The sequence below is a fragment of the Zosterops lateralis genome (genome assembly GCF_965231275.1).
Source record: "Zosterops lateralis genome assembly, chromosome: 4".
Taxonomy (NCBI): Eukaryota; Metazoa; Chordata; class Aves; order Passeriformes; family Zosteropidae; genus Zosterops; species Zosterops lateralis.
The window spans coordinates 38,335,951-38,361,837 of record NC_139765.1 but is presented as its reverse complement, the minus strand read 5'-3'; the positions used below and the strand labels follow the sequence as shown (position 1 = coordinate 38,361,837).

The 25,887-nt window shown below is 37.9% G+C and overlaps 1 protein-coding gene across 1 annotated transcript in view; it reads left to right on the top strand.

Moving 5' to 3' along the window:
* Nucleotides 1–22,781, top strand: part of LGR5 (leucine rich repeat containing G protein-coupled receptor 5) — a gene marked incomplete at its 5' end in the record, with an annotated part of 91,460 nt that extends 68,679 nt beyond the window's left edge. Inside the window, 12 exons of the mRNA XM_083859827.1 lie at nucleotides 84–152; nucleotides 2,533–2,604; nucleotides 3,431–3,502; nucleotides 3,608–3,676; nucleotides 3,809–3,880; nucleotides 6,900–6,965; nucleotides 7,161–7,232; nucleotides 8,087–8,158; nucleotides 10,071–10,196; nucleotides 15,090–15,235; nucleotides 16,932–17,015; nucleotides 18,661–22,781. Coding sequence (XP_083715953.1) covers nucleotides 84–152; nucleotides 2,533–2,604; nucleotides 3,431–3,502; nucleotides 3,608–3,676; nucleotides 3,809–3,880; nucleotides 6,900–6,965; nucleotides 7,161–7,232; nucleotides 8,087–8,158; nucleotides 10,071–10,196; nucleotides 15,090–15,235; nucleotides 16,932–17,015; nucleotides 18,661–19,751 — 2,011 coding nt within the window. The 3' untranslated portion in view covers nucleotides 19,752–22,781. The remainder of the gene's footprint in view (nucleotides 1–83; nucleotides 153–2,532; nucleotides 2,605–3,430; nucleotides 3,503–3,607; nucleotides 3,677–3,808; nucleotides 3,881–6,899; nucleotides 6,966–7,160; nucleotides 7,233–8,086; nucleotides 8,159–10,070; nucleotides 10,197–15,089; nucleotides 15,236–16,931; nucleotides 17,016–18,660) is intronic.
* Between the last annotated feature and the right edge of the window lie 3,106 nt (nucleotides 22,782–25,887).

The window sequence follows — 25,887 nt, the reverse complement described above, 5'->3', positions numbered from 1 at the left end:
GACAGTTCATTACAAATGCCAACAATGCTATGTTATCTGTTATGCAGTGCATAACTGAAATAATAAAATCTATTTTCATACAGAGATTTAAATTACAACAGTCTGGACGAGTTCCCCACTGCTATCAGGACACTAACAAACCTAAAAGAACTGTAAGTACAGAGCTCATATTAGGAAGAAAGATGTTTTGTCTAGTGTGTGTTTTTTTTAATGCTGGTGATTGTATCAGTCATCTTAAAAACTGATATCCTAGGAAAAACTAATAAGCATGCCAACATACATTAAAAAAATTTGCAGTGTTCAGTTTAGACCATTCAAGTTCTGACAACTTTTAGTTTCCTATTGCCTTGTGCAGTTGGTCTTTTCCAGGAACTTCCTCTTTGGAATGCAGTAAATAACAAACACAATTAATTCACTTTTAGTCCCAAACACAAGAGTTAGATTTTGCAAACTACCCAATATATCTAGCTAGTTTTCTAGCTAAGAAGGCATGGCATCTTTATTAGTTCATCAGGTTTAATTGAATTTTACCAACTTCCCTCCCTCACCTCTATTAAATTAAAGCAATTTCTTTTCAATATATGTAGTCAGTTCTTTGTACTGTTTATGTGAATAAAACACATTCGTATGTACAGGCGTACAGTTTGCATCAAGAAAATCAACAATTAAATTATTCACATTTATTTTGAAAAAATCGTTTAAAATTAAAAGTAATTAAATTATGTTCACACATCATATGCACAATGTACACATTAATGCGTATGTTCACAATTCTTTCCATTTAACTTATTTACCATGTTAGTGGTACAGCATCAGCATCAGTGGTACAAAAATCAGCATAGATTTTTGACAAAAATAAGTAACCGCATACTAGCTGGACATGGTTGTACCCCTGCTACTTTACAAACTGAACTAAAACTCAGTTTCAAGTAGTCCCTGAGATTTTTTCCAGAGCTACCCCCAGATACTGTGGACTCCTGCTCAGCACTTCCAGTGTTGCCAGAATGCAGCTCTGGAAGAGGAAGTGGGGTTATGAGTTTCCAAGCCCAAATGTTCTCAGCTGCTGTTTATGCCATGAAATAATTGGTACGAAATCCAATGACCGCAAAGGATCGCCTTTTTGATGACCTCTGGAGTCAGTAGCTGAAAATGAGTAATTCAGTTTCCACCAAATGCACCAGCAAACTGCCTGATGTGCCTGAGGTTACATACTGGCCCCACAGGATTTCACCTCTGAGTGTCAGCTCTGTGCATCCCAAATCCAGCACAGATCATGGGACCGTGTGGTTCTGTGCTTTTTGTGGGCCCTGGGAGCTGATCTTATAAGGGTGGGATGTCTTCCACAAACTCACATGGGAGCCCAGCCCCACAGAGACCCCACTCATTTCAGGGCCACCTTAGTAAGGGTGTTTCTGGGTGGGATCTTGTGCCTCTCTCAGAGTTTCTGCCTGGGCTGAAAACACGAACTGTGACCTTCTTGTGCACAGCTAATAGTAGATATTGCTCTGGGAGGTAGTCATGCCATCTCCTTGGTTTTTTTCTGCCATGCAAGGCATCCCATTCAAAACCAGTCTGTTTACTGGTTCTAGATGAGATGCTCATTCTGCTTAGAGTCTGCATGTAAAGGAAGCAGGGATGTAAAGCCTTGCTCTGTAGCTTATCACCAGTAGCACAATGCCTATAAAACCAATAGTGCGGGACTTGTTGTAGTAATGGCCAAGTGTGCTTGCATCAGTGAACAATTGGAGGCTTAGTAATGCATAAATTTAAGCTGGGAAGCCTTCTTCATACCCGACTGAACTAATGGGAGTTTCCCACACAAATCATCATTGTTCTTTTGAAATCTTAGTTGTTTCTTTTGTTTTTCACAATGGAGAATTACTCATATGAATGAAATCCAGTAATTAATGATGAGACAATGATTTGGCTCTCTATTCAGCAGGCACAACTACATTTTGTTTGTGTCCACATTTAAAATATCTCAACAAAAAGGTGGTCATGGGAGGATCAACATTATAATATAAAGTATAAAATAATTTCCTTGATAAACTTGTGCCATCCAGCAAAAGAAATAGTTGCAGTTTAACAAGCACGGGAGGAAATAAATTGCTAGCTACTTAATTATTAATATCTAACTATTGATGTTCTTAGTTCATATACGTGTGTATATTTACATTATATCTATATACATACATGTATATACTCTGAATTTTAGAATGCCATTTTCAAGTTTACTTAATCTGAATGGTTTTGTTCATTTAGAGAAGTGCAGAATTTCAGCAATTTTGCTGTCTTCTCTTCTCTTCTCTTCTCTTCTCTTCTCTTCTCTTCTCTTCTCTTCTCTTCTCTTCTCTTCTCTTCCTTTGCTTTTGCTTTTTCTGTTCTGTCTTCTTCCAGAAAACAAGGATATAACTTTACATACAGAAACTTTTCTTACTACAAACAAAAAACCATCATTGTGCATTGTGAACACAGACTGAGTCTTCACTCTTTTTTTTTTTCCTTACCATATAAATGGTTTTTTCTTTGTAGGGGATTTCACAGCAATAACATCAAGTCGATACCTGAGCGTGCATTTGTGGGTAATCCTTCACTTATTACAATGTAAGTGATAAGAATCTTTTCAATGACTCTTTGTATTAGAGAACGTGGAACTAAGTATCATATTTGTGGCTAATTTTTTGTCACATAGCTTTTCTTGTGAGTACACTTTGTAGCACATCACCATACAAGCAAACAAGCTCGTATCTTTTCCAGCTTCATGGAAAGAATGGCAGTTTTCAAGCCCTGTTTAAGGGAAGCAAATAGTGGTCTCTGGCCTTTGACCTTTTATTTGAATGGTTACTTCTAAATCTCTTGCCATTACTGGCAGTGCAAAAGCTGGTAAAAATTGCTCTTGATGGACTCCAGTCTGAATTCCCATCGTCTTACATGAAAATGCACTTAATGATGGACAGCTTCAAATTAAGAAATTGCAAAATAACTGTAAGAAACATAATGACTCATCTTGAGTAATATTCCATGAGCAAAAGCAGCATGACTTCAAAAGGGCAAGGGAACCTCTTCTGAATAGAGGGAGTTCTGACTTCTTCATGTGCTGTCCTTAAATTTGTCTCAGGTCATAACAAAATTCTTCATATCTGAAATTTTGTCTTTGCAAACCTGGGAGGAAGAGAGAATATTTTGTTGACTGGCTTCTGGCGGTCAAACAGGAAAACAATGACTACTTGAATGTTCAAAATGTGACATGTGGCTGGTGAACAAGGATTAGAGGGTGAGAAAAGCCCAGAAGTTCACCTCTGCTACAAGCAGAGAGGCACAGCATGTGATTCGTCATAGAGAGTTTACTCATTTGTTTATGGTATAATAATATATTTAGAACATTTTTAAATATTTTTAATTAAATGTCTTCTTGTCTTTTTTTTTACAGACATTTTTATGATAACCCTATCCAGCTCGTTGGAAAATCTGCTTTTCAACACTTACCAGAGCTAAGGACTCTGTATGTGTTCATTTTTATTTTAGTTTTCTTTTTATATTGCAATACTAGAGTTGTCCCACACTTCCATCACCGTAATTTTATTGAAATTGATTTTTTTAATTGTAGGACTTTAAATGGTGCTTCACAGTTAACAGAGTTTCCTGATCTGACAGGGACTACAAGTCTGGAGAGTTTGTAAGTGCTAGAGAAGTGTTTTTGGCTTTGTTTTATTTTTCTTGTATACTGACTTATTGTAAAGAATGTCCTAAATTTTTTTGGTTTTCAATCTTCAAAAATTAATTAGTTTTTCATAAATTCTTTCAACAGGACACTCACAGGAGCACAGATCACCTCTCTCCCCAAATCAGCTTGTGACCAGTTACCCAATCTCCAAGTGCTGTATGTTTCAGTATTATTATTAACATGACATTAATGCAAGAGATTAATAGACAAATCAAACTATTCTGATTTCAAAATTACCCAAATACTGTTATTTCTGTGTATCATGTTATTTCTTAGGAATTCAGCTCAGGGAGTTGGCCCTTGTGTTATTTAAAAAAGTTTACAACTCACTTAGTAATCGGGATTTCCCATGCATTGCTGAGAAAGATAATTACTTAGCATATTTTTAGGAAAAGATTAAAAGGTTCTTGATTTTGTTTAAAAAAAATACCTTATTTTCATTCATTCTGTCTCTCCTGCAGTAGTTTGAGAGTTTTTTTTTTCACTAAGGCAAATAATCCATTGAAGTGAATAGAAAATATAAATAAAGATGGCAGTTTTGGGTCCCTCTTATGCTCCTCTTTTAGTTTCTTTTCCAACCAGACATAAGTAGCTGACTGAAGTTTTAACAAACTGTATTCCTTGACATAGCTGGGCATATTTTGTATACTTAATATACAATATTATTTTAGCTTGGAAATTTCCTTAGAGTTTGCTTAATCACTAAGGAAAGTAATCATTGTGTCCACTTCTTTGAGAATGAGCCAAGAGCACTTTTCTCTATGTATTACATCACTAGGAATCTATTTGGTATTAATTCTCTGGCCAACATTGAAATAGCACTAATTATAATGCATTATTTGAATACCAGAGCGAATGTCAAGAACATGTCTAGAAAAATTTAAGTTTTAGTTAATGGACTCAATGTAACCATTTCCAGAATGATAAAAGACAGTCTGCTGCCAGAAAAAAGTCTGCACGCAGAATTAAGTTTAAATATGTCCTGTAACATTCAAAAACAATAAATAATCTCAAAACAGAGGGCAAACAAATAATACAGCAATTAATAACTTACAGAGTTCGTAGTAGAGTAGGACTGTCCATTGGAAATTCACATTTTTTATTTTTGAGTATTACCCTATAAGATTAGAGCTGATGCTCAAAAGAGGAGGGAACTGATTTATCCACAGTTTCAAGTACTCAAGAGCTGCTCTTTTGCCATTGCTGCCAGACTGGAACAAGCCTGCTGAGTCCCCATTTTGGTTTGCACATCAGTTCTGGTTGTGCCCTGGAGGACAGTGGTGCACTGAACCCACCCACGCCTTACTTGGAGACAACTTCGCAGGGGCTCCCTGGCTCAGACATACAAAAAGTACAAGTGCAAACACTGCTTTGAAAGGCAACTTGTGCATCCTACTGAGCCACCAGTACATCCAAGTGTGGATTAATGTACACAAGGCTTCCTGGGTGTGTGCACACCTGTGGTAAAGGTGTATGCGAGAACACAGTCCCAGCAGCCCTCCAAAGGCTACACTCAGCACAGCTGGGGATGCACCTCAACACACATAACAAAATAAAACCAAACCAAACAAACAAAACCAAAACAAAACCAACACACAAAACAAAAGCCCTCTGCTGCTGCCAAGAGCCTCATGTATTAAGAAAGTGGGAAAAAAGACCTTAAAAATAAACAAAATATTTCCTGGAGTTCTGACAGAAACTGAGGGCAGAAGGGTCTCAAGTTCAGGAGTATCTTCTGTGCATGAGGAGGGAGTGTCAGTATGTACAATATTCAAACTGGTAACATATTTTTAAGAAGATCTAAGTGATAAACCTGTGGATGATGGAATAGCCAGTGTCTGCCAGATGCACAAAACATCCTTTGCCTTGACCTAAAAGCTCACTAGACCCTTCCTCTGTAATGTCTGATTTGGGCCACAGTGTACTTTTTTTTGTACACAAAGCACGCACACATACACACACACACAAACACACACACACACAAAAAAACCAACCAAACAAAAAAACAAACAAACAAACAAACAAAAAAACCCCAAACATGTTGATATTTACCTTTGTACAGAGTAAAATCAGAGTAGAATACCTTAAAGACACACACAGTCATTACACTTGTACTACTTCCATTAATCAAATATAAAATAGTCCAAATGCCCCTGTTGGAACAGTAACAGTGAAAATACAGATGTACCAAGGCATTAAATAGGTGGAAATGAACCAGTTTTAGAGTATTTGACAAGTGAGAAGAATTTCACAAAGTAAAAAGTGAATTTCTTTCATACGTTATTACTGGATAACTGTGAAAAAAGGACTTTTTTTTCTAATTCTAGGCCTAAGTTTTTTTCTCTGTTCTTTTGACATGCAAATTTCCCATTCCGTTTTCCCTGAGCAACGTGCACACATACACACTTATATATACATATATATTGGATGAGACTCTTGGGTGGTGGGGGCTGGTGTTTGGTTTCTTTTTTTTTTTTTTTCTCTTCAGTTTCTGCAAATTGCCTGGGCTTGGTTTTGATTAGTTGTATTATACTGTGAATCAGTCCAGATGTTTTAGTTATTCTGTAATTTGTTGAGTTTTGGCTCAAATCTTTTTAAGGGTTTTTTTCCCCCCATGTAGTGATTGATTTCAAAGTTAGTTCCAATATTTTTTGACCACTTCCCTCAGTTATAAGATGTAGCGTTCTAAGAATCAGAGGCAATACCGCTTAATTAAAAGTGTAGAATGGGAAGCTATTTGTGACTCCTATCAGAAAAAATATAGGATCTTCTCTGAAAAAATACGAGAATATATGCTTAGTAGATTATTTTAAATTATTTAAATTTTTATTAGAATTTAAATATGATAAGTATGAACTTTGTGATATAAATCCAGATGACCAAGTAAAACACTCAGCAGAAGTCTACACTTCAGGCAGGAAATCTTCAGACAATGCAAGGAATTTGCAAATGTGGATATGGAGTTAATATATCTTGACTTTTCCCCTCCTCTCTCATCTTCAGTTAGAAATCAAAATGTGACAGATGAGAAATAAGTGAGTTTGTACATTTTTATTCTTCTGTGACTGTGGATAAAAACAAATCATTTTTAATTGAGCATGAAGGTACACAATGAAAGCTATTTTTCTTTTAACATTCCTTTGATGTTAATCTATTTGTTTCTTGTATAATTCAGGGATCTGTCTTATAACCTGCTGGAAGATTTACCCTGTTTTACTGCATGTAAGAAACTCCAAAAAATGTAAGTGTTAAACCACCCTAAAAAGTTTAAAAAGAAGCATTTATATGTGTTTGAGTGTAATTAATGGGTTATTGCCGGCCTATTTGACATACCCCAGATACACTTTATTGAAGTGGATCATAAGCACAACCTAAAACACCCCAAAGTGTCTTCCAAGTGTCTTTGAAACTGAGAAGATCCTTGTTGCTATTTCAGTGACTTGCATCACAATGAAATCACTGAAATCAAAGCGGACACATTTCGGCAGCTGGCTGCTCTTCGGTCTCTGTGAGTACCCCTTACAGACATTCACACAGCTTCTCAGAACTACAGCCTGTATAATGTCTGCTCATGATGTACCCCAAAGGATCCTTATCTCAGTTTTTCATCACTATGGTCTTTCATCCTGAGTTCATAACTGTGAAAGGAGAACAAACATTGTGAAGTTTAGCATCTGCAGCAATGAATTAAAATATATAAGCTTAGAGCCATAAAAACTGTCACTTCTAAATGTTTCTGATGGAAATGGAGAGACTTAACTGAGCCAGAGCTGGTATCTGTTGGCAGGTCCACTTTATAATCAGCTCTAGGGGGTGGGAAATATTTCTCCAGAGAGCCACATCTTAAGTTCTGGAGTCCAGTCATGTGCAGGTTTCCAGTTTTCACAGACTCATGTGCTAGAGGACTAATTTTGTCAAGAAATTACTCGTGGTTGTAATTTTTGGCAGAATTGAAGCCATACATTTTTTTAAGAGTTGCTTTCAGTCCTTTCGACTTTTCAGGGGCAGTGAAAATTGACATTGGGAAGTTAAGCCCATGGGTTTGCTGTTCTTACTCACATGAGAACATCTCAGAAGACTTAGTCCATATAACCCACCCTTCTTTCTGCTGCCTTAGAAGGCTGTGAAGCAGACTGAAATGACTTGGGCTGTGGCAGGAATTTTAAGTTGTCAGTTTAATAACACCACAACTGACTAACAAAAAAATTAAAAAATACTTTGCACTATGAGATATGCAGGAGCTTATTGAAAATATTGGCATATAATTGATACCTTTTTTATATTTAGGCCTCCTAATCAAGTGTTTGGAAACTTTCATATTCACTCAGTGGGTATGTAATTTTCTACCCTATTTTCTTGTAGGGATTTAGCTTGGAACAAAATTAAAATTATTCACCCTAATGCCTTCTCCTCTTTACCATCTCTGATCAAACTGTAAGTATTTGAATATCTTACACATTCAATTTTTACATTTTCTTGGAAGACCATACAAAAATTTAATATCTTGGTGCCCCAGCAGAAATTGAGGGTTTCTCTGTTCTAATGGTCTGTTGAATCTGGTCTGTTGAATCCAGATCTAAATGTCTGCCCTCTTGTACTTCTCCAATTCATGTTGGTATTACAGCAAAGCTGCATACAACACTGTGTAATGATTCAGGGTCCATGAAGATTATCAGTGCATCTACCACTTCTCATTCAATTTATTAGCAGTTAATCTGTTGTAGCAGTGGTAAATATTTCCTGTTAGTTGAGTCTCAGGTCTCAAGAATTGAATTAAAAATTAAATAAGAAACTTTTTTCCAGAATGCATCTTTATTTCATTGTTCCTCATTTGATGAAATAGTTTTTCTTCTTTAGTAAGTTCAGACACAGCAGTTGGTGGTCAAAACATCAGCAGCCAGTTTTGCAGGCCTTGTTCTCAATGCTTACTATTTTATTTTCCTACTTCCAACTGTCACTGTAATGTTTTTTTAATATGAATCCCTGAGGCATTGGTTGTATGTGGAAGATGTGAAAAAAAATTCCTCTGGAGTCATCTTGCTGCATGCTTGTCACAAAAATATGATTCTGGGCATTTCCTCACAGATAATCCATTAGCTGCTAAACCTAAATTTGGAGAGGCATTCATTTCTGCTAATGTACAAAGCCCTCTGAATAGTGCACTGACAAATGGCCACACAGACAATTTGGTCTGTAATATCCCTTTTGGGGCCCTTCTCAGAACTCACCTACTTTGTGAGGTGAGCAGTAAATTGTAGCTTTGGACAATAACATACAACACTCAGAGGGGGTTAAAGAAAAAATCCCTTGAACACACACACAGGAACACAGCATACCAGTGTGTCCTGAAATGGTAGTCTCTAACCTTGGTCCAACTCGAGTCAGTGTTCATTTTTACCATTGCAGCAGGACCTGAATTTCACCTTTGGTATTTAATGGTGGTGTGTGCAAGGAAACACACACTAAACCAGGTAAATAGAAGCCCAGTCCATCAGCATATCTTATTTTATGCCTAGGCCTTAGATTTTAGTGTATAATCCAGATTCTCCTCTTCAGCCTTGGACATAAAACCATTTCAACTGCATCAGACTCTGCTTCTTTCCTCCTTGACTGTTGAGTATCTGAAGTATTGCAGAGTAGATAATTGTGAGGAGGACTGAAAAGACTCATTGAATAAATGGGGGGGTGGGGGTGGGAAGGAGAGAGAGAGCAAAATAGAAAACAGTACCTCTGGACTCCTGGTTTTTCACTACTTTGCCATATCTCCTTCATCACTTACCACTTTTTCATTCACCTGTTTTACTTTCCCCAAGTTACCTATCTGTGTTCATCAGCACTGTTCTGTCTTCCTACAGCCACTCAGACAAACTTCAGCTTGGAAATGTCATCTCCCTCTGCTCCAGCCCAGACCTGTCCTTTCCTGAAAAGCACATCTTCCCCACACACCTGATAGGCTCCTTGGGGAGATTTCAGGGCAGCCATGCCCTGTAGCATCCCACTGAATCTTTTGAACTGTGGGAAGCTGTTGCAGCTCCTTTGAATTCAAACAATCTAGGGAGAAGATTTTAAATTAATTTGCTAGTGTCCAAAGTGGCACTATGTTTTGAGTCAATATTTGGGAACAGAAACCCAACTACTACTAGTAGTTACTGTTAGCTTTCTTCTAGACATAAAGGTGAGTAGTCCTGAGCAGTGCTGCAGCTTTGCTGCATTCACTGGGGCCTCTGTTTAATACAGTCATTTTTTATTGAGTTAGAAAACTTTTAACCTGTTTTTTCAATGTGACACTTCTAGTGCTGAAAAAAGAATGAAAACCATAAGCTGATTTTTATTTGCTGTTACACAGGGATGTGTCATCCAACCTTTTGTCCTCTTTTCCTGTGACGGGGCTACATGGTTTAACTCATTTAAAATTAACAGGAAATCATGCCCTACGAAGTTTGATAACATCTGAAAATTTTCCAGAACTCAAGTGAGTATGTCATTAAAACTAATAAGCCACATTTGTGTTCATGTGCAATGGAAGGTGTGTCAGTGTGTAACGCATGTTACTTCGTATTGTCAGTCTTTGATCTCTGCCATTAAAACTAAAGCAAATATGATAAAAAATGATAGACTTATTTTATTATGCTCACTTTCAACTGAAGAAACTATGAAGGTTTTGAAATATTAACCCCAGTACTTGCTTAGTACAAGCCACATCTGCTTCCTGGTGATATGTTTCAAAAGCTGTTAAAACAATATCGCTGGCAGCTTAGTGATATGTCCCTCTTCTACTGGATTGTGCTTACAGAACCCCCATTATATGTAATGAGAACACAGCAAATACAAGGGAAGAATATACTGCTGAAAGACCAAAAGATTTCACCTCTTTTATTTGAACATGATTTTTCTGTAATCTTTTGATTAAGAGTCAGATAATACTTTGCAAGTATTACTAACACACTTTGATACTAATAATTTCTGTGGGTCCTCTGTGATATAGGAAGGAAGTGTCCTCTAAAGATTATTTGCAGCTCTTCCAGTCACTGGATGACCATGGCCTGTATGCAGTTTGAACCCATGACCTTGGCATTATTAACACCATGCTATAACCAACTACACTAATTGCAGGGTCATAGCCAAGAGAGTTTTATCTCTGACTTCAGGATATTTGGGAGTTTCCCCTAACTCTCCTTCATTTTTATATTTTAATTAGAAGATGCCAGGTGTATCATATACTTTATCAGGTTTTATTGTAAAAAGTTTGGTATCAGAAAATATGAATCGACTAAAGAGTGCACATAGTTACAAAATCACAGAGTGGTTGAGATTGCAAGGAAATTTTGAGGCTGTCTTGTCTAACCACCTGCTCAGGCAGGGGCACCTGGAGCCCATTGTCCAGGACCACATCTACACAGCTTTTGAGTATCTCCAAAGATGGAGAGTCCATCATTATGTTTTCACTAGATTTGCCTTTTGCACTGGAAAAGGCCCAAGAGCACTAGCAGCAGACAGGTCAAGATGTGACCATTAATGAAAAGGACTGGAGTTTGGAGTTAGCAATAAGGGAATGATGAATACAAGTATGGACCTGATTAAGTCTCTGTGTACAGCTCTGGAAGGATCCACCCTAGAGCACTTCTGTGATGGCATGTTATTACAAACTGAGAAAAGAGCTGCAAAAAATGGTTCCAAGGCTAGGAAACAATGCCTTAAAGGTCTTGATAAACCCAAAAATGGTAGTTTGTCACAGAGATTAGGTAGTGACTTCATCAAGTGCATGAAACTATAAGATTAACATTCGAAGTACTAGAGACCTTAAGCCTCTTTTACATTAGAGATCTTGAGATAAGTCTCAGAGGCCAAGGAGCAAGTACCATAAAAATGATTGGTTGAGACTGAGTTTATATCATACTTTGTCTTCTCTCACTGGCTTTGCTCAAATGCTGAGGCAGGTGACAATTCTAAAACAATTGAAGTTTATTTAGAATGTAAACACAAGAAAATTGATTATTCCAACCTGGCAAATACAAATATATAATGATGCATATACTATGACCTAGAGGCATAGGAGATGCTGCAGTAGTCCTAGAATAATCCATTATTCAACTGAATTATGTATAACTAAGATATTTTAAATTCTTTTCTCAAAATTATAGTCTATATGAATTTACCTTCAGCAAAATTGTGTATATTACTCAAATAAAAGGACATTGTATTTAATCTAGGTAAATTGCTAACAAGGATGTGTCAAACTAATTTAGTTCTTTTTAAAATGCATTCGAAGTATGATATATAGAGTGAATTAACGTCTGTAAGAACAAATTATACCCAGTCAGGAGAGAACAGGGTAAAATCCTGACTTCAGTCTGCATGACTTTTACCATAAATCAAAATGAATTGAGGATTTCACACAGGATCACTCCACAGATAATGCACAAAGCACCAAACTTGAACAGAGATCTGAAACAAAATGAAATTTCACCCTTTGCAATTGTTGTGGCTAGCTAGTGGTTACATTAAAGACAAATTCCTGTATAAAAACTTTCTGTTCATCTAAATTCATCAAAACATCAAAGAGCTGAGCATCCCCTTCCCAATCATCAGTAACAGCCCTAGTACAGTGCAGGGCTGAGCCCAGCCTATTACAGTGAGCCTTGAGGAAGCAAAGTCAGGCTGCCAGCCACTCCTTTCTTTATCTGATGCTTTGATTCAGTGCTGAAAAGAACTCAGTGCTTTGCTCCATTCATCATAACTGTGCCTTCCTGTTCACCATTAACTCCACACCTTTGTGAGAGAGAAAATGACCTTGTGTTCTCTGCTGTTTAATCTAAAAACAGAAAAAAGAGATATTCCTTGCTAGAAAGAAAAAAAAAATATCAAGGATACAGATATCATTAGTAAGATAAGGAGTATATAAAAATAAAGTTAGCCAGTGTTTCTAAGAGTTTAATTTGACAAAGTCCAAATCTAATCACCCACATCAAATAAGCACCAGCCATAAAAAGGACTGCCTCCAGCACTGTACACCTGAGAGTTCCTTCTTTTTTCTTTTTTTTTGGTGCTAAATGTAGCTTTTGTGAGAAAAAATATTCCTCTGTCACCAGGAAGATCTGATACTTATTTCCCTGCTTTGCAAAGTATGTTTTGTCCTCTGAGATCTGGTTTGCAGCCATTGTGTGCAGTTGGGCTTTGCACACAGATTAAGTTGCATTTGCTAATTTAAGGATTATGTGCATATCCTAATAACACAGGCTAGGGGGCAAAAACAAACAAAAACTGTTCAGGTTTAAGAATGGATGCTAGAAATATCTACAGAGAGGATAAGAAATGGGAGTCTTGTTCTTTAAATATCGTTTAAAAGCCATGGATGTTTTCCCAAACATCATCAAAGTAGCGGACCAGTACAATGTGGGAAGTCCACATTTCCAGTCTATGATAGGCCAGCAGGCTGGGAGAAGCACAAGTGCATCTGGAAATCTGTCATAGAGCTGTTTGAATAATCAGAAAATAGAATACATTTCTGTTAGTCTCTTGTGCCTAAAATATCCACTAACTGTTCGTTCCCCCAGCTGTATCAATGTCCGTCCAAAGGTCTGAAGCCACAAGTTGCAGAGATCACCTCACAAAATTAACAGTGTTACTTTTGATGATTTTTTTGTTGTTGTTCCAAAAAAGGGAGTTTCTATTTGGGGATTGGGATAGCTTTTATCCCAGATGATTAGCTATGGGTTAGTTTAGTAATCAATGGTTTTAATAATAATTTATTTAAGAAGGGCTTCTGGGAAATGTGTTCAAAAATGTTTAATCAAGATAATCTCCTTATCTTAAAAGATGGCATGCAGATGAATGAGTTAGAAATTTAATATTTAAATCTGCTGGCCTGAGGTTGCTTGACAGTTAGATCTTGGTTATCTTGAACTTTTATTGAGTACCCTAAAATTTTTGTATTGGGTACAAGGGTACAGATTACTGCGGTTAATTTCCAACAGAAATGTAAGATTATAGAATCTAAATGCCACCAAATGCACTAATTTTAAAAATCACGTTAGAACTTAAGATTCCGTTTGTTCCCCTTTGTACCAAACTTTTGGCTAGTGCACAAGTTTAAGTCCTGTTGGCACTGGGCCTGATTCAGCTTGATTTCTCTGCAGGTTTCCCAGGAGGTTAGAGGTTGCTTATTACTTATTACACTCATTATGTTAATTTACATGATTAACCTGTTGAAAGTAATCTGATACCAATCAGTAGAACCAATCTAGTTCTACTTTATTCCTTTTAAGTTAATTCAGAATAACTTCTAATCACTTCTTTATCTTTGAACTTCTTGGTTTATTGGTCTTTTGGAATTAAGGTGAGTTTTAGGTTTTACTGTGTGCTATTGGTGAACTGTGCAAATTAAATAGCTCTGCTTCCAAAGCATAGAATATATCTATGGAGTAGAAGTAGTCTATAGAACTCAGACAGTAGTTCTTCTCTGCTCCCCCAGAATTTGCACATCCCCAAAGGAATTAAATTCACAGTAAACCAGAAATGTGCAATTTTCTGACAACAGGAGCCTTCATAATTATTGGAACTCACTGGCATATATTGTTATGTGTTAGGAATAACAATGATCTTAAAAGAATTAAGAATGAGTATCCTGTGTCCTGCAATAACTGGTCTCATTTTTTAGACAATTAATAAAATAAAACCTTTCTCTCAGTGACATGTCACACACAGTGCCTGATTCACTCACCTTTTGGTTTAGAACACTGCTTTCCTGATCTTCTGCACGAGAAACAATCTCCTTTTTGACATCTTACTGTGAAATGAGTTGAATGTGGAAAGAAGTGAATAAAACTCGATTTCCAAAAGATCTCATTCTCCCTGAAGTAGGGAAATTCAATTTGGGAAGTGTTTTATTTTTGCCTGGTAGGCAGGTTGTGATCTTTGGATATGCTTTTTTTTTTTTTTTTTTTTTTTTCTTTTTTTTTCTTTTTCAGAAACTATTAAGAAAGTAACTGTTGGAGAAACCATTGATTTACACATTAAAATCATTGAAAAATCATAAAAACGGAAATACAGCTCTGAGTAACATTCACTCAACAGCGATACATAGATTTCCCACTTTGGTGTCTCCTATGAAAACACATAAGAAAACTTCAGTATGCCTTTTCTAAAATTAGCCTAGAAACCATCTGCATATCCAGTGAGGAATTTTATTTGTGAATCCTCATTTTATATTATTGTGACTGATTTTTACCCAGGTTTTTTTACTGGTTTTTACTTTCAGTTGGGTATATTTTAACTGTTTCCTTTGTACTAACTCTGTAGGAGCAGTACAGACAAGTAACTCTGGTGCTTAACCAGTATCATGGCATGCTACCTTATTCTTCTACAGGGTCATGGAAATGCCTTATGCCTATCAGTGCTGTGCCTTTGGAGCTTGTGAGAACCACTACAGAATCTCCAGCCAATGGAGCAAAGATGATAATAGCAGCATTGATGACTTTCATAGAAGGGATGCTGGGCTGTTACAAATTCAAGGTAACCATCATCTTAGGCTTTTAAGTCTACCTGAAGGCTGTGAGCAACCTGTGATTTTAAAAAAATCCAAAACTCTTTACAGTCACAGAGGTGGCCTCTCCCTGTCTCTTGCTCAATAATATGTTATTTAAGTATTCCTGTGCTTAGCAAACTCATTATTTTAGGTCTGCCATTCAAAAATCTCACTCACTTATGCACTCATCTTTTCATCCAAATAATAGCTATAATAATGTGGTAAGTTAAATCTTCCCTTTATATGAGGGGCAGGGTAGTTCAGCTGGTATGTAACTCCATACAAGAGCAGGCCAGCAAAGATGCAGTTTCTTGCCAGCCTCAGAATGGAACACGTCCTAAGCTTACCCACACACTTCAGGATGAGTAATTGCCAAAATATGTGGCTACTTTGGCATTTTTTTTCACAGACTTGTAGAGTCATAGAATAAGCTGAGTTGGAAGGCACCCACAAGAATCATCAAGTTCAACTCCTGACCCTGCACAGGGGAGCCCAAGAATCACTCCATGTGCCTGAGACCATTGTCCAAATACTTCTTGAACTCTCTCAAGCTTGGTGCTCTGACCACTTTCCTGTAGAGCCTGTTCCAGTGCCCAGACACCCTCTGGGTGAAGAACCTTTTCTTGATATCCAACCTAAACATCTCCTGTCTCAGCTTCCTGTCATTTCCTTGAGTACTGTCCCTGGACATGAGAGGAAGAGTTTGGTACCTGCCCCTCTGCCTCCTCTAATGAGGATGTTGAAGACTCAAAGGAGGTCTCCTCTCAGTCTCCTCTTCTTCAGGCTGAACAAACCAAGTAACCTCAGCTCCTCATACAGCTTCCCCTCAAGGCCCTTTGCCATCCTCATGGCCCACCTTTGAAGGCTCTCTAATATCTTTAACTTTATATCTTTCATATATTGTGGCATCCAAGCCTGCCCCCAGCAGTGGAAGTGAGGCTGCCCCAGTGCAGAGCAGAGGGGACAAGGACAATCCCCTCCCTTGCCCAGCTGGTGATGCTGTGCCTGATGTCCCCCAGGACAGGGTTGGCCCTCCTGGCTGCCAGGGCACTGCTGACTCATGTTCAACTTGCCATGGACCAGGACCCCCAGGTCCCTTTCTGCAGGGCTGCTCTCCAGCTTCTCATTCCCCAGTCTGTGCACATAACCAGGGTTGCCAGAGAGTGCATTTGTTCTCCAGGATATGAGGCTACTGTATTTTTCTTCCCCTTCAGCACTAGGTCTGTTACTTGATCTGTTATGTACACATACATTTACACCACCATGTTGCTTTCTGTGCTATCTCTGCTCCTGCAAACCAGTAGGTCTCAGAGTTCAACAAGAATAGAGCCAGGAAAATGTGCTGAAATTATATAAGAAACACAGAAAACCTGATTAATTCTTAGTAGTATGGCACACAGCAGAATTTGTATTTTGAACTCCTTCCTAGGCAGTCATCACACTGCAAATTAGGCAATAGAGAATGTACCTGTAAGTGATTATTTTCAGAGAAGTAAAGATGACAACTTTTAACATAATCCCAAGTACAGTAATTCAAAACCAAGTAGGCATATGTCTCTGCTTCTGCTCACAGTTTGGCAGGCAAAGGGACAAGACTAGGCCTTAAATACCACAGGCATTTTTGCAACTTTTACTAAAAAACTTTTCCTGAAAAATGCAGTAACATTTCTTTCTCCCCGATAGATGAACGTGATTTTGAGGACTTTTTTCTTGACTTTGAAGAAGATTTGAAATCTCATCATTCAGTGCAATGCTCACCTTCGCCAGGTATGAAACTGCCAGACAGACAGGAATTCAAGGACAGTGTTAGGAGATATTCGAGATGCAGAACAAACTGCGAATCAGGACAGCAACATGATTTGCAGTAGTTTGATAAATGTAATACAAATACATTGCATAATTATATACACTTTTGCATTGAATTCCAGAAAACTATTCAGCCACTATATTCCTCTATGAGTGTAGCAATAGTTCCGCTCAGTCACTGAGCAGATCCTTACTCTGGGCCCCTTTTAACCAGAATTGATACCCAATCAAGAAAATGAGGGAGGAAAGACTCTTCTACTAAAATACGGATAAAAGCAGCAGAATCTTTGCTCTCTGTCTTTTGCAAAGCTAAAGGAATTCTTCTAAACTTCACAGAGTTATTTGACACGTGACCAACTTGAACAACACACTCTTTAGTTCTATGTCTAGGAAATATCAATCACTACTGCACTCATGTGCACAGTCCCTTACAAAGGACAGCCAACCCTGTCATTTTCTTTGTAGAATGTAGCCAGTTGTGGTCATAAGTTTTGATTGTTTGATTCAGCAAACATTTTCACTAGACATTCTCACATTGTGAAATATGAACAAAAAAGCCCCAAGTGACAACTTGTACTTCAGCATTCATTTTAAGCTATGATTCTTGTTTGCAACAGTAACTAATAGTAAAATTTTTAAAGTTATATGAAGAGGAATAGAAAAGGCAGGAAGCCAAAGAATAGAGTTATTTGACTGTCCCATATTCTCCAATGGCCTAAATATAAGTTCCGAGTTCATTAAAACATTGCTGTTTTCAAGGTAAATTGTTAGCAGACCTGAGAGAAATTTTAGCTTGGATTTTTCAAATAGTATCTCAGAAAAACTTACAAACTGACACAATAGATCCTTATGCTTACTTAATAGCAACAGCCATAGTTACAGGGAGGTAATTTCAGCTGTAGGGTTTATGTCTTCATGGAAAAGCACAGGCCACTGTGAGGGCCTTGCTCTGCTGGCTCGTACCAAGACATGTACTATTTCTCTGACTGCAGAGCATTCAGCTTCAACTGCACAGCATGTGCACCTCAATTCTATGAGAATGTATAGCAAGCTTCAGTCAAAATTACCTGACTTCAGACACAGGAGATCCAAAAAGGCAGCATTCCCACACGCAAAAAGAGACACAATTTTCTTGGACTGTGTAACGACATGTTACAGGGTAGCCAAAGTATGTCTGTCCGTATCCATTACATCATGCTTCACCAGGACTCATTAGGAACTTGTTTTAATTTAGTAAGAGGTAACATTTTCAGCTTTTTTCACACACTGACAAATATCACAGGATTTCTTGAAATTACAAGAGTTGACATTCATGTTGCAGTAGTACTGCCATGCACACAAAGAAACCCATAGACTACTCGTGATGAAGGACAAAGACTCATGTACACCACTAATGCAATATGCATCACACATTTAGTAGCATGTTATCAAGGTCTCAGAATACTCCAAAGAAAGCCAATTTCCAGCTCCCTTTTTAGACTAAAATTCAGTCATTCTCTGTGCTGAGAGTCTGCAAGAAGCATGAACTTAAGTGTCTTAGAAAGGATGAGGGGTTTTTTGTTTACATGGGCTTGCTTCCCTTACCCTTTTTATTTTGGCGTTTCAGGTCCCTTCAAACCATGTGACCATCTGTTTGGTAGCTGGCTGATCAGAATTGGAGTATGGACCATAGTGGGTTTGACCTTTATTTGCAATGCACTGGTGTCTGCTACAGTTTTCAGATCTCCATTGTATATGTCCTCCATAAAACTCCTGATTGGTTTAATAGCCATTGTAAATGCCCTGATGGGTCTAGCCAGTGGAGTACTGGCTAGCGTGGATGCATCCACTTTTGGTAGCTTTGCTCAGTATGGAGCACAGTGGGAAAGTGGAATTGGTTGCCAAATAACTGGCCTTCTCTCCATTTTTGCCTCAGAGGCTTCCATATTCCTCCTTACCCTAGCTGCACTCGAACGTGCATTCTCTGTAAAGCATGCTACAAAGTTTGAAACAAAATCCTCCATTGCTAGCATAAAAATTGCCATTTCCTTTTGCTTTATGTTGGCACTAATCATTGCAGTGATACCCCTTCTCACTGGAAGTGAATATGGGGTTTCTCCACTTTGTTTGCCACTCCCATTTGGAGAATCCACTGCTATGGGCTACATGGTAGCACTGGTATTGCTGAACTCCCTTTGCTTTCTGGTAATGACTGTTGCTTATACAAAACTCTATTGTAGTTTAGAAAAGGGAGAACTAGACAACATTTGGGATTGCTCTATGGTCAAACATATAGCCTTGCTACTTTTTACTAATTGCATTCTTTATTGCCCTGTGGCCTTCTTATCTTTTTCCTCCTTACTAAATCTCACTTTTATCAGCCCAGAAGTGATTAAGTCAATACTTCTAGTGATTGTCCCACTGCCAGCATGTCTAAACCCACTGCTTTATATACTTTTCAATCCACATTTTAAGGAGGATTTGGGAAGTCTGCGAAAGCAAACTTTGATATGGAGGAGATCAAAACATGGTAGTCTGATCTCTGTGAATTCAGAAGACATAGAAAAACAATCTTGTGACTCAACACAGGCACTGGTAACCTTCACGAGTGCCAGCATATCATATGGTATGCCCACCAGCAGTTCGCTAATGCCACCCTCGTATCAAATGACAGAAGGCTGCAACCTTTCGTCAGTCGCATTTGTTCCCTGTCACTAGTTGCAGAAACAGTACAGAAAATACCTCTGTTTACAAAATTTTCAATCCCAAAAGTAAGTGTGGATGTGTGCATACGAGTACAGAGAGTGCCTCTAAATTATTATGACACACCTCAGAAAACAGACGACAAAACTCGCAGCAGGCTGAAAATCCAATACTTGAGCCTGCTCAGCCTGCTCCTGAAATGCTGGGATGAAGAGAGGAAATGAAAGCTGCTGAAGCTTGTACAGTTGTATCAGCTGCTCTCTTTGAAAGTAGCACTACTCAGAAAGGGCATCAGTTGGTGAAGAACAAAAATAGCATATTAAATCTGTAACATTTTTTCAAAGCATCACCTGATGTTTTCAGAGGTTGGGTTTTTTTTTCCTGTTTATTGCAATTTGGTTTTAATAATAGTTTTTCAGTGCCATGATTGTTTTTTATAAGCATCTGTATGGCCTTTGTTCAGCAAGGTATCTAAGCATAAGAGTTGTCCTGTTCAAGTCCTAAAGGTTTCTGCAAAATACCCTTTGATGTAGTTCCATATTTGATAAAGCTGATTAAATGGTTTAACTGGCATTGGGTCTGGATTTTGGAAGTCTTCTAACTTGATAAAAGATTTTTAATTGTCAGTGGAAGCTAAAAATTAACATGATGTGAAGGAAGTTCAAAATCCTGTTAAGCATTTAAAATGTAATTGTAAATGGCAAGCATTGTCACATGGGTATTTTTCTAATGAGATTCTGCACAGTTTGGTCCTGAATTCCTTTCTTGCTAGTAGAATTACCCCCAGAATTAAGGATGATAAAATTGGCAGATGACTTGTTTAATTTGAAGGTGGAAAATACTGCACAGAAAGTCATCAGTATAAAAAAATTGGCATGCTGAGAACAATTAAAGGACACAAAAGGCACTCAGACAGAAACATTAATTTAAGGTAATTTGTCTAGGAACAAAAACTGTAATCTTGCTCATCGCATGATCTCTGTCTCATGGAACAGTGATTCTAGAAAGCTGCTAGTTCATAGTACCTAGTCAGTTAAAGATTTAGAAGTCACTGCGTCCTTTTGGACAAGGATATCCAATATCCTTAGCTAAGGCAATATCGAGTAGGATTGAAGAGGTTGTGTAATCTGTGTTCTTAGCACTGATGCAAGCACTCCTGGGATATTTCAAACACTTACTGCATTCACATGTTGTAAAGAACATTGTGAAATTGGAAAGGATATGAATATCATAAATTTAAAAGAACTTAAGAAATAAGTGATTTGATCAGAGTTTATAAGTAGCCGCTTCTGCAATACAGAAGTTTGAAAGCAGAGGACTACTCATCTGAGAGGAGAAAAATCTGGTCTAGTCAACTGGAAATCGACATTTGGGATATGCAGTATAGAAATAAAGGTGAAAATTGTTGATAGAAATGGTCATTAGCTAGTGAAATTACTGTCACCAAAAATCTCTAAATTCATATTGGATATATATTGCCAAAAAAGATACTGGAGTAGCTGTTGAAATTCAGGGATTTCTGATGGCTTTAGTTTAGGAAAAGGCTTGATTAGGTTAACAGAGTTCTCTGACTTTATATCTGTTAATACTTTGCTGAATCTAGCCATGTATGTTTACACATCAGAAGCATCCTAGTTAGAAAGAAGAGACTTCAGGTCCTTGCCAAGTCTACTGCTAAAATATCTCAAAGCCACCTGGAATATAATTCTTTGACCTCATCCAAGCCATCAGGGGATATTCCAGTATTCTTTTCTCAGAGCTGGCACCTTTTGCTTAAGTAAACCAATCATTTAGGACAGAAAAATGCACAAATTTGCCTATTTTTGTCGTTGTTAAAAAGAGCTCCCTGAGGAGTAACATTTAATAGCCCAGTACTCACTGCTCAGTTAATGGCCACTCAACCTCCAGGTGAATGAGACTAATTTTTAACATTAGGAAGGTTAGACTAGGGCCAGCAATTAAGGTAATCCGTTACAGATGATCTCTGTTGTTCATCTGCTCCTATATATAAAACTTCCTGAGACTCCAAGGATGGATTTCCACAATGAAGAATTTGCTGCCAACTATGCATGTGTCTTAATTTTCTTGTCCATTCACACTGGCACATTTTTAGTTTTGCAGTTACAGATGGCATCAGTTGACTTTGGCTGACATGTTCATCCTTCAGGGAAAAAAAATGAAACAATTCTGAAATTACGTATGATAAAGTCAGCTGGGTACTTATCTTAATCCTTTATCTGTTGTGGCTTTTGAAGCAGTGCAGCACACAGCTGCAAAAACGATGCCTGAAACCACTTTGGATTAAACAGAGGATCAGTCAACCATTGCACAATACCTATTACCATGTTTACTTAGCTTTAATTTAACTGGGGTCCATCTGTGCTGCTCTGCTTAATGTCAGTGAGGTTCCTTTCAGCTTGCTATATTTAAGAAGTTTGTAAAGAAATTTGAGAAGCAAAATAATGTTATAATTCTAAAGACTAGTTAAAGCTTCTTTTATCAGAACTTTTTTAGCTTGCAGAAGGTCCTAAAGGCTTTGTGTCTTATTTTTATAAGCATGTTTGAAATATTTTGATCAGATATTTTTAACTTGAAATTGTTAAAATTCATTTAATAGATTTTTAAAGTAAAATGTGTAAATATAGAACTGTATTTATTATTACAGTGAAATGCAACTACAGTAAAAGACATGAGATTAAGCCCTGTACAGTTTCATATTGATATTTGCTATGTTTTCTGCTCATATATGTTACTAGATTCATTATCTGTAAATAATATAATGTAAATGTGTAGTGATTGTAAATAGGTGACATACTTTCTTTTCTATCAGTGTTCTGAACATATGTAAGTTGTAATAAAATGTGACTACACAGTAAAGAGCATTTAATCATGACCTAACACCTCACAAAATGGTGTGCATTCTCAATTAATCCTTTCCAAGTTATTGTAATACTTACACTAACCTCCCTAGGTGTCTGAAATTCTTGACAAAATATAAGTTACAGGTTGTGTGCCATTAAAAAAAAAAAAAAAAAAAAAACAAAACACACAAAACTAATAGTGGAGAAGAGAAAGAATAATAGTGTTTCATTTCAACACAGACTAAATCTTTTACCAAAACTTCACTCGCAAACCCTTATGAATAGATCCTGCTCCCTGTGCATGCTGCTGTGTCTCACTGATGACCTCTCACAGTTGCCACAGGTGACACTAGCACCTCCAGCTGTGTGACAAGGGTATCACAATATGTGTGACAAGGGCACAATATGTGTGCATCAGGTCAGGCACAAGTTACCCACAACCTCCACACCATACACGAGAGAGATGCAATTAGCTGCACTGGGATGCTGCTTCTAATAAGACAGAAAATTGTCCCACATCATTCCTTATTTTCTCTCCAACCCCTAATCTGGCAGGCAAAGCAGGTGAGGGGATAACCAAACAGCTGGCAGAGTTCACCTGATATGTGGCAGAGGGGCAGCAGCACCATCAGGTATGAAATGGATGGAGGTGCTACGGGCAAATGAAAGGTGGGGCTGAAAAGAGGACTTGGTAAGAGCCAAGTTGCTCAGGCTGCACCAGAACTTCCAGCTCAGCTGAGTTAAAGGCGGGCAGCAGCTAAGCACCACCAGGTCATTTTGTAGGCAACAAGAACAGGTGAAACAGTGCACACACATTTGTTAAGAGAGACTGAGGCACGGGATAGTTACATGTGCTTGGTTTTTCAGAGATGGTGATGGTAGGTCATTTCTGTGAAGTACTTGAAAGAAGTAAAATACCAATGAAGCAAAAGCTCTCAGAAAGCAATTGTTTAGTCAGGAATTCATATAGCAAGTAATGAATTAGAAAGATTTTTGTAAAAGAAAATAGAATTGTCCTATATTTAAATGGATTTTAGAATAGCATACAGGATCTGAGGATGAGGCTACTTTGGGGAAGGTCATTTCAGCCAGAAGATCCTGTGCAGAAGAAGTAATTTTTTTGGGTGAGTTTTAGAATCGTCTTATTGGGATAGGACAGGACCAGCAGAGAATGGGAATAAGAAAGTCATTAATTATCTTTAGGAGCAAAAAACAAGAAATATGACAAAGAGCACAGGGGAGTGCATAACTCAGGGAGAACAAAGGCCTTCAAGAGGCAGGATGCAAATGGGTGGAGTTTTATGAAATAGTAAGCATGATGCAGTTTTGGAAAGGATGGGGAGCTCAGGGTGGATACAAAAAGATGGAAGTGTTGTGATGGCTAAGGACATTGAAATGGTGGGAAAACAAGCTAGTAAAGATGATTTCACATGCTTGTGTGCACCACACAGTGTAAGCAATATTAGAGCCAGGAACCTTAAGGAAGAAGAAGGGAATTGTATTATTTTAGGAGGAAGATAGTACAACTTGAATAATGAAGGGAAAGAGTACCTACAAAGGAAGAATGAGCTGGTTGGTGAAAGCCTTGATGCAGAATGGAAAAACAGGCACCAAGGTTGTACATCTTGATACATGGAAGAAAGATTTTTATTAATTTATGTACCAAATAGTGAGCAGTAGTGCCTGAGGTTACAACTTCAGTGTTCTGGGCAATGTGCTAGCACACATGCACAGGAGACTTCTCTCTGAAAGCACTTGCGCCAGAGGCTTGTAGTGTTCTCTGTAGTAACAACTGAAGGAGAGTTTACTGTGGCTGGTGCAATGGGTTATTTAGGGAGACCAGACAGAGCATGCCACTACTCTGACTTACTAGATCTTACTAGATACATTATTGAGTTTTATTTGGGAACTCACTCCTCAGAGAAGTTGCAGAAGGCCAAGAAAAAAGAGCTCGTCAGAGATACAGTGAAAGCCATAAAGAAGATGGGATCACCTGTAAAATAATGGATGGGGATAAAGGCCAAGCCTTAGCAGACACTAGCAGAGAGGCACAGAGAATGACACCACATAAGCAGTGCTGTACCAGGTGATCATGTGTCTTCAGTCTCTGCCCCCAAAAGAGGGGAGAATATCCCTGACCATAATTAATCTCAAATGGAGACCAGCCACTTGGGCAGTCCTTGCTGTTGTTGCTGCTCCATATTACTTCCGATCTTTGTGACCTACATGCACTAGACGGTAGTAGTGACTCATATATACACTAGACAGCAAGAAAGCTGCTACTGTGAAAACTGTCAAACTATCTCCTATCCAAATCATCTGTAATAGGAATTGCAGCTTATCAGGGGCACCACTTATTTCTTCTGACTGTTGTATTAAACACTGTAATAAAAATGTCATAAACAGACATTTCTCTGTCATAGTTCAGGTTGCTATATGAAAGGTAAGGTGCTGAAAATTTCATTGATAATCACTTAAGAAGGGCTCAAATAATTAAACAGCACTATGTAGTGGAAAACACAGGAAGACAAGGTAGTGGAGTAGAATAGTAAGAAGTAGGATCACAACTGCAGCAGCAACAATGTCAGAAAATTCTTTCCAGATCCATGAAGCACAGTAATTGTACAGGTGCTGGGGTGCTGCAGAAGACAGCTCTCAAACTCCAGGAGAGCTGTACTGCTTCCACCAGCAAGGGAGAGACCAGTATCTCCATTAGCCATAATAATCACCTCATGTTCTCTTTCATTAACATGTGCCAAACAAGGGACAAGTCCGTCTTTCTGTGCCAATGTTATTGTGCAAAATAATGTGAAGCTAAGCTTAGAAAACTGATTGAAATTGAATTCTTTATATGTCTTCACTTGAACAGAATCCTAGCTACATGTGATCAGAAATTTTAAAGGAAAATGCAAATTTACCCATGGTAATTTATAAAGCAGAAGAGATTCCGTGTGTTATACCTAACCCTGGCAAAAATACTGTAAAGAAAAGGCAGTATCGACATTAGGAACATCTTGTTCATATAATGAGAATCACAGACTTGTGCTCCAGTGGCTCTGGAGACATAGGAAACCTGCAAATAAATGTTCTCTCCATGAAAAAATTTGTTGTGGCATTGTCAAATTTATCTAAAGATACAATCTCAGTCATAAGAAAAAACAAACATAAAGAATATTCCTCTTGAGAGCTGGCCCATAGCCAGGAATTCTTAAAAAACTTAGTCACAGACAAAGAGCCCACTTAAAATCCCTATTTAATTTTTTCACAGGTGGCAACACTTCCACTTGTCA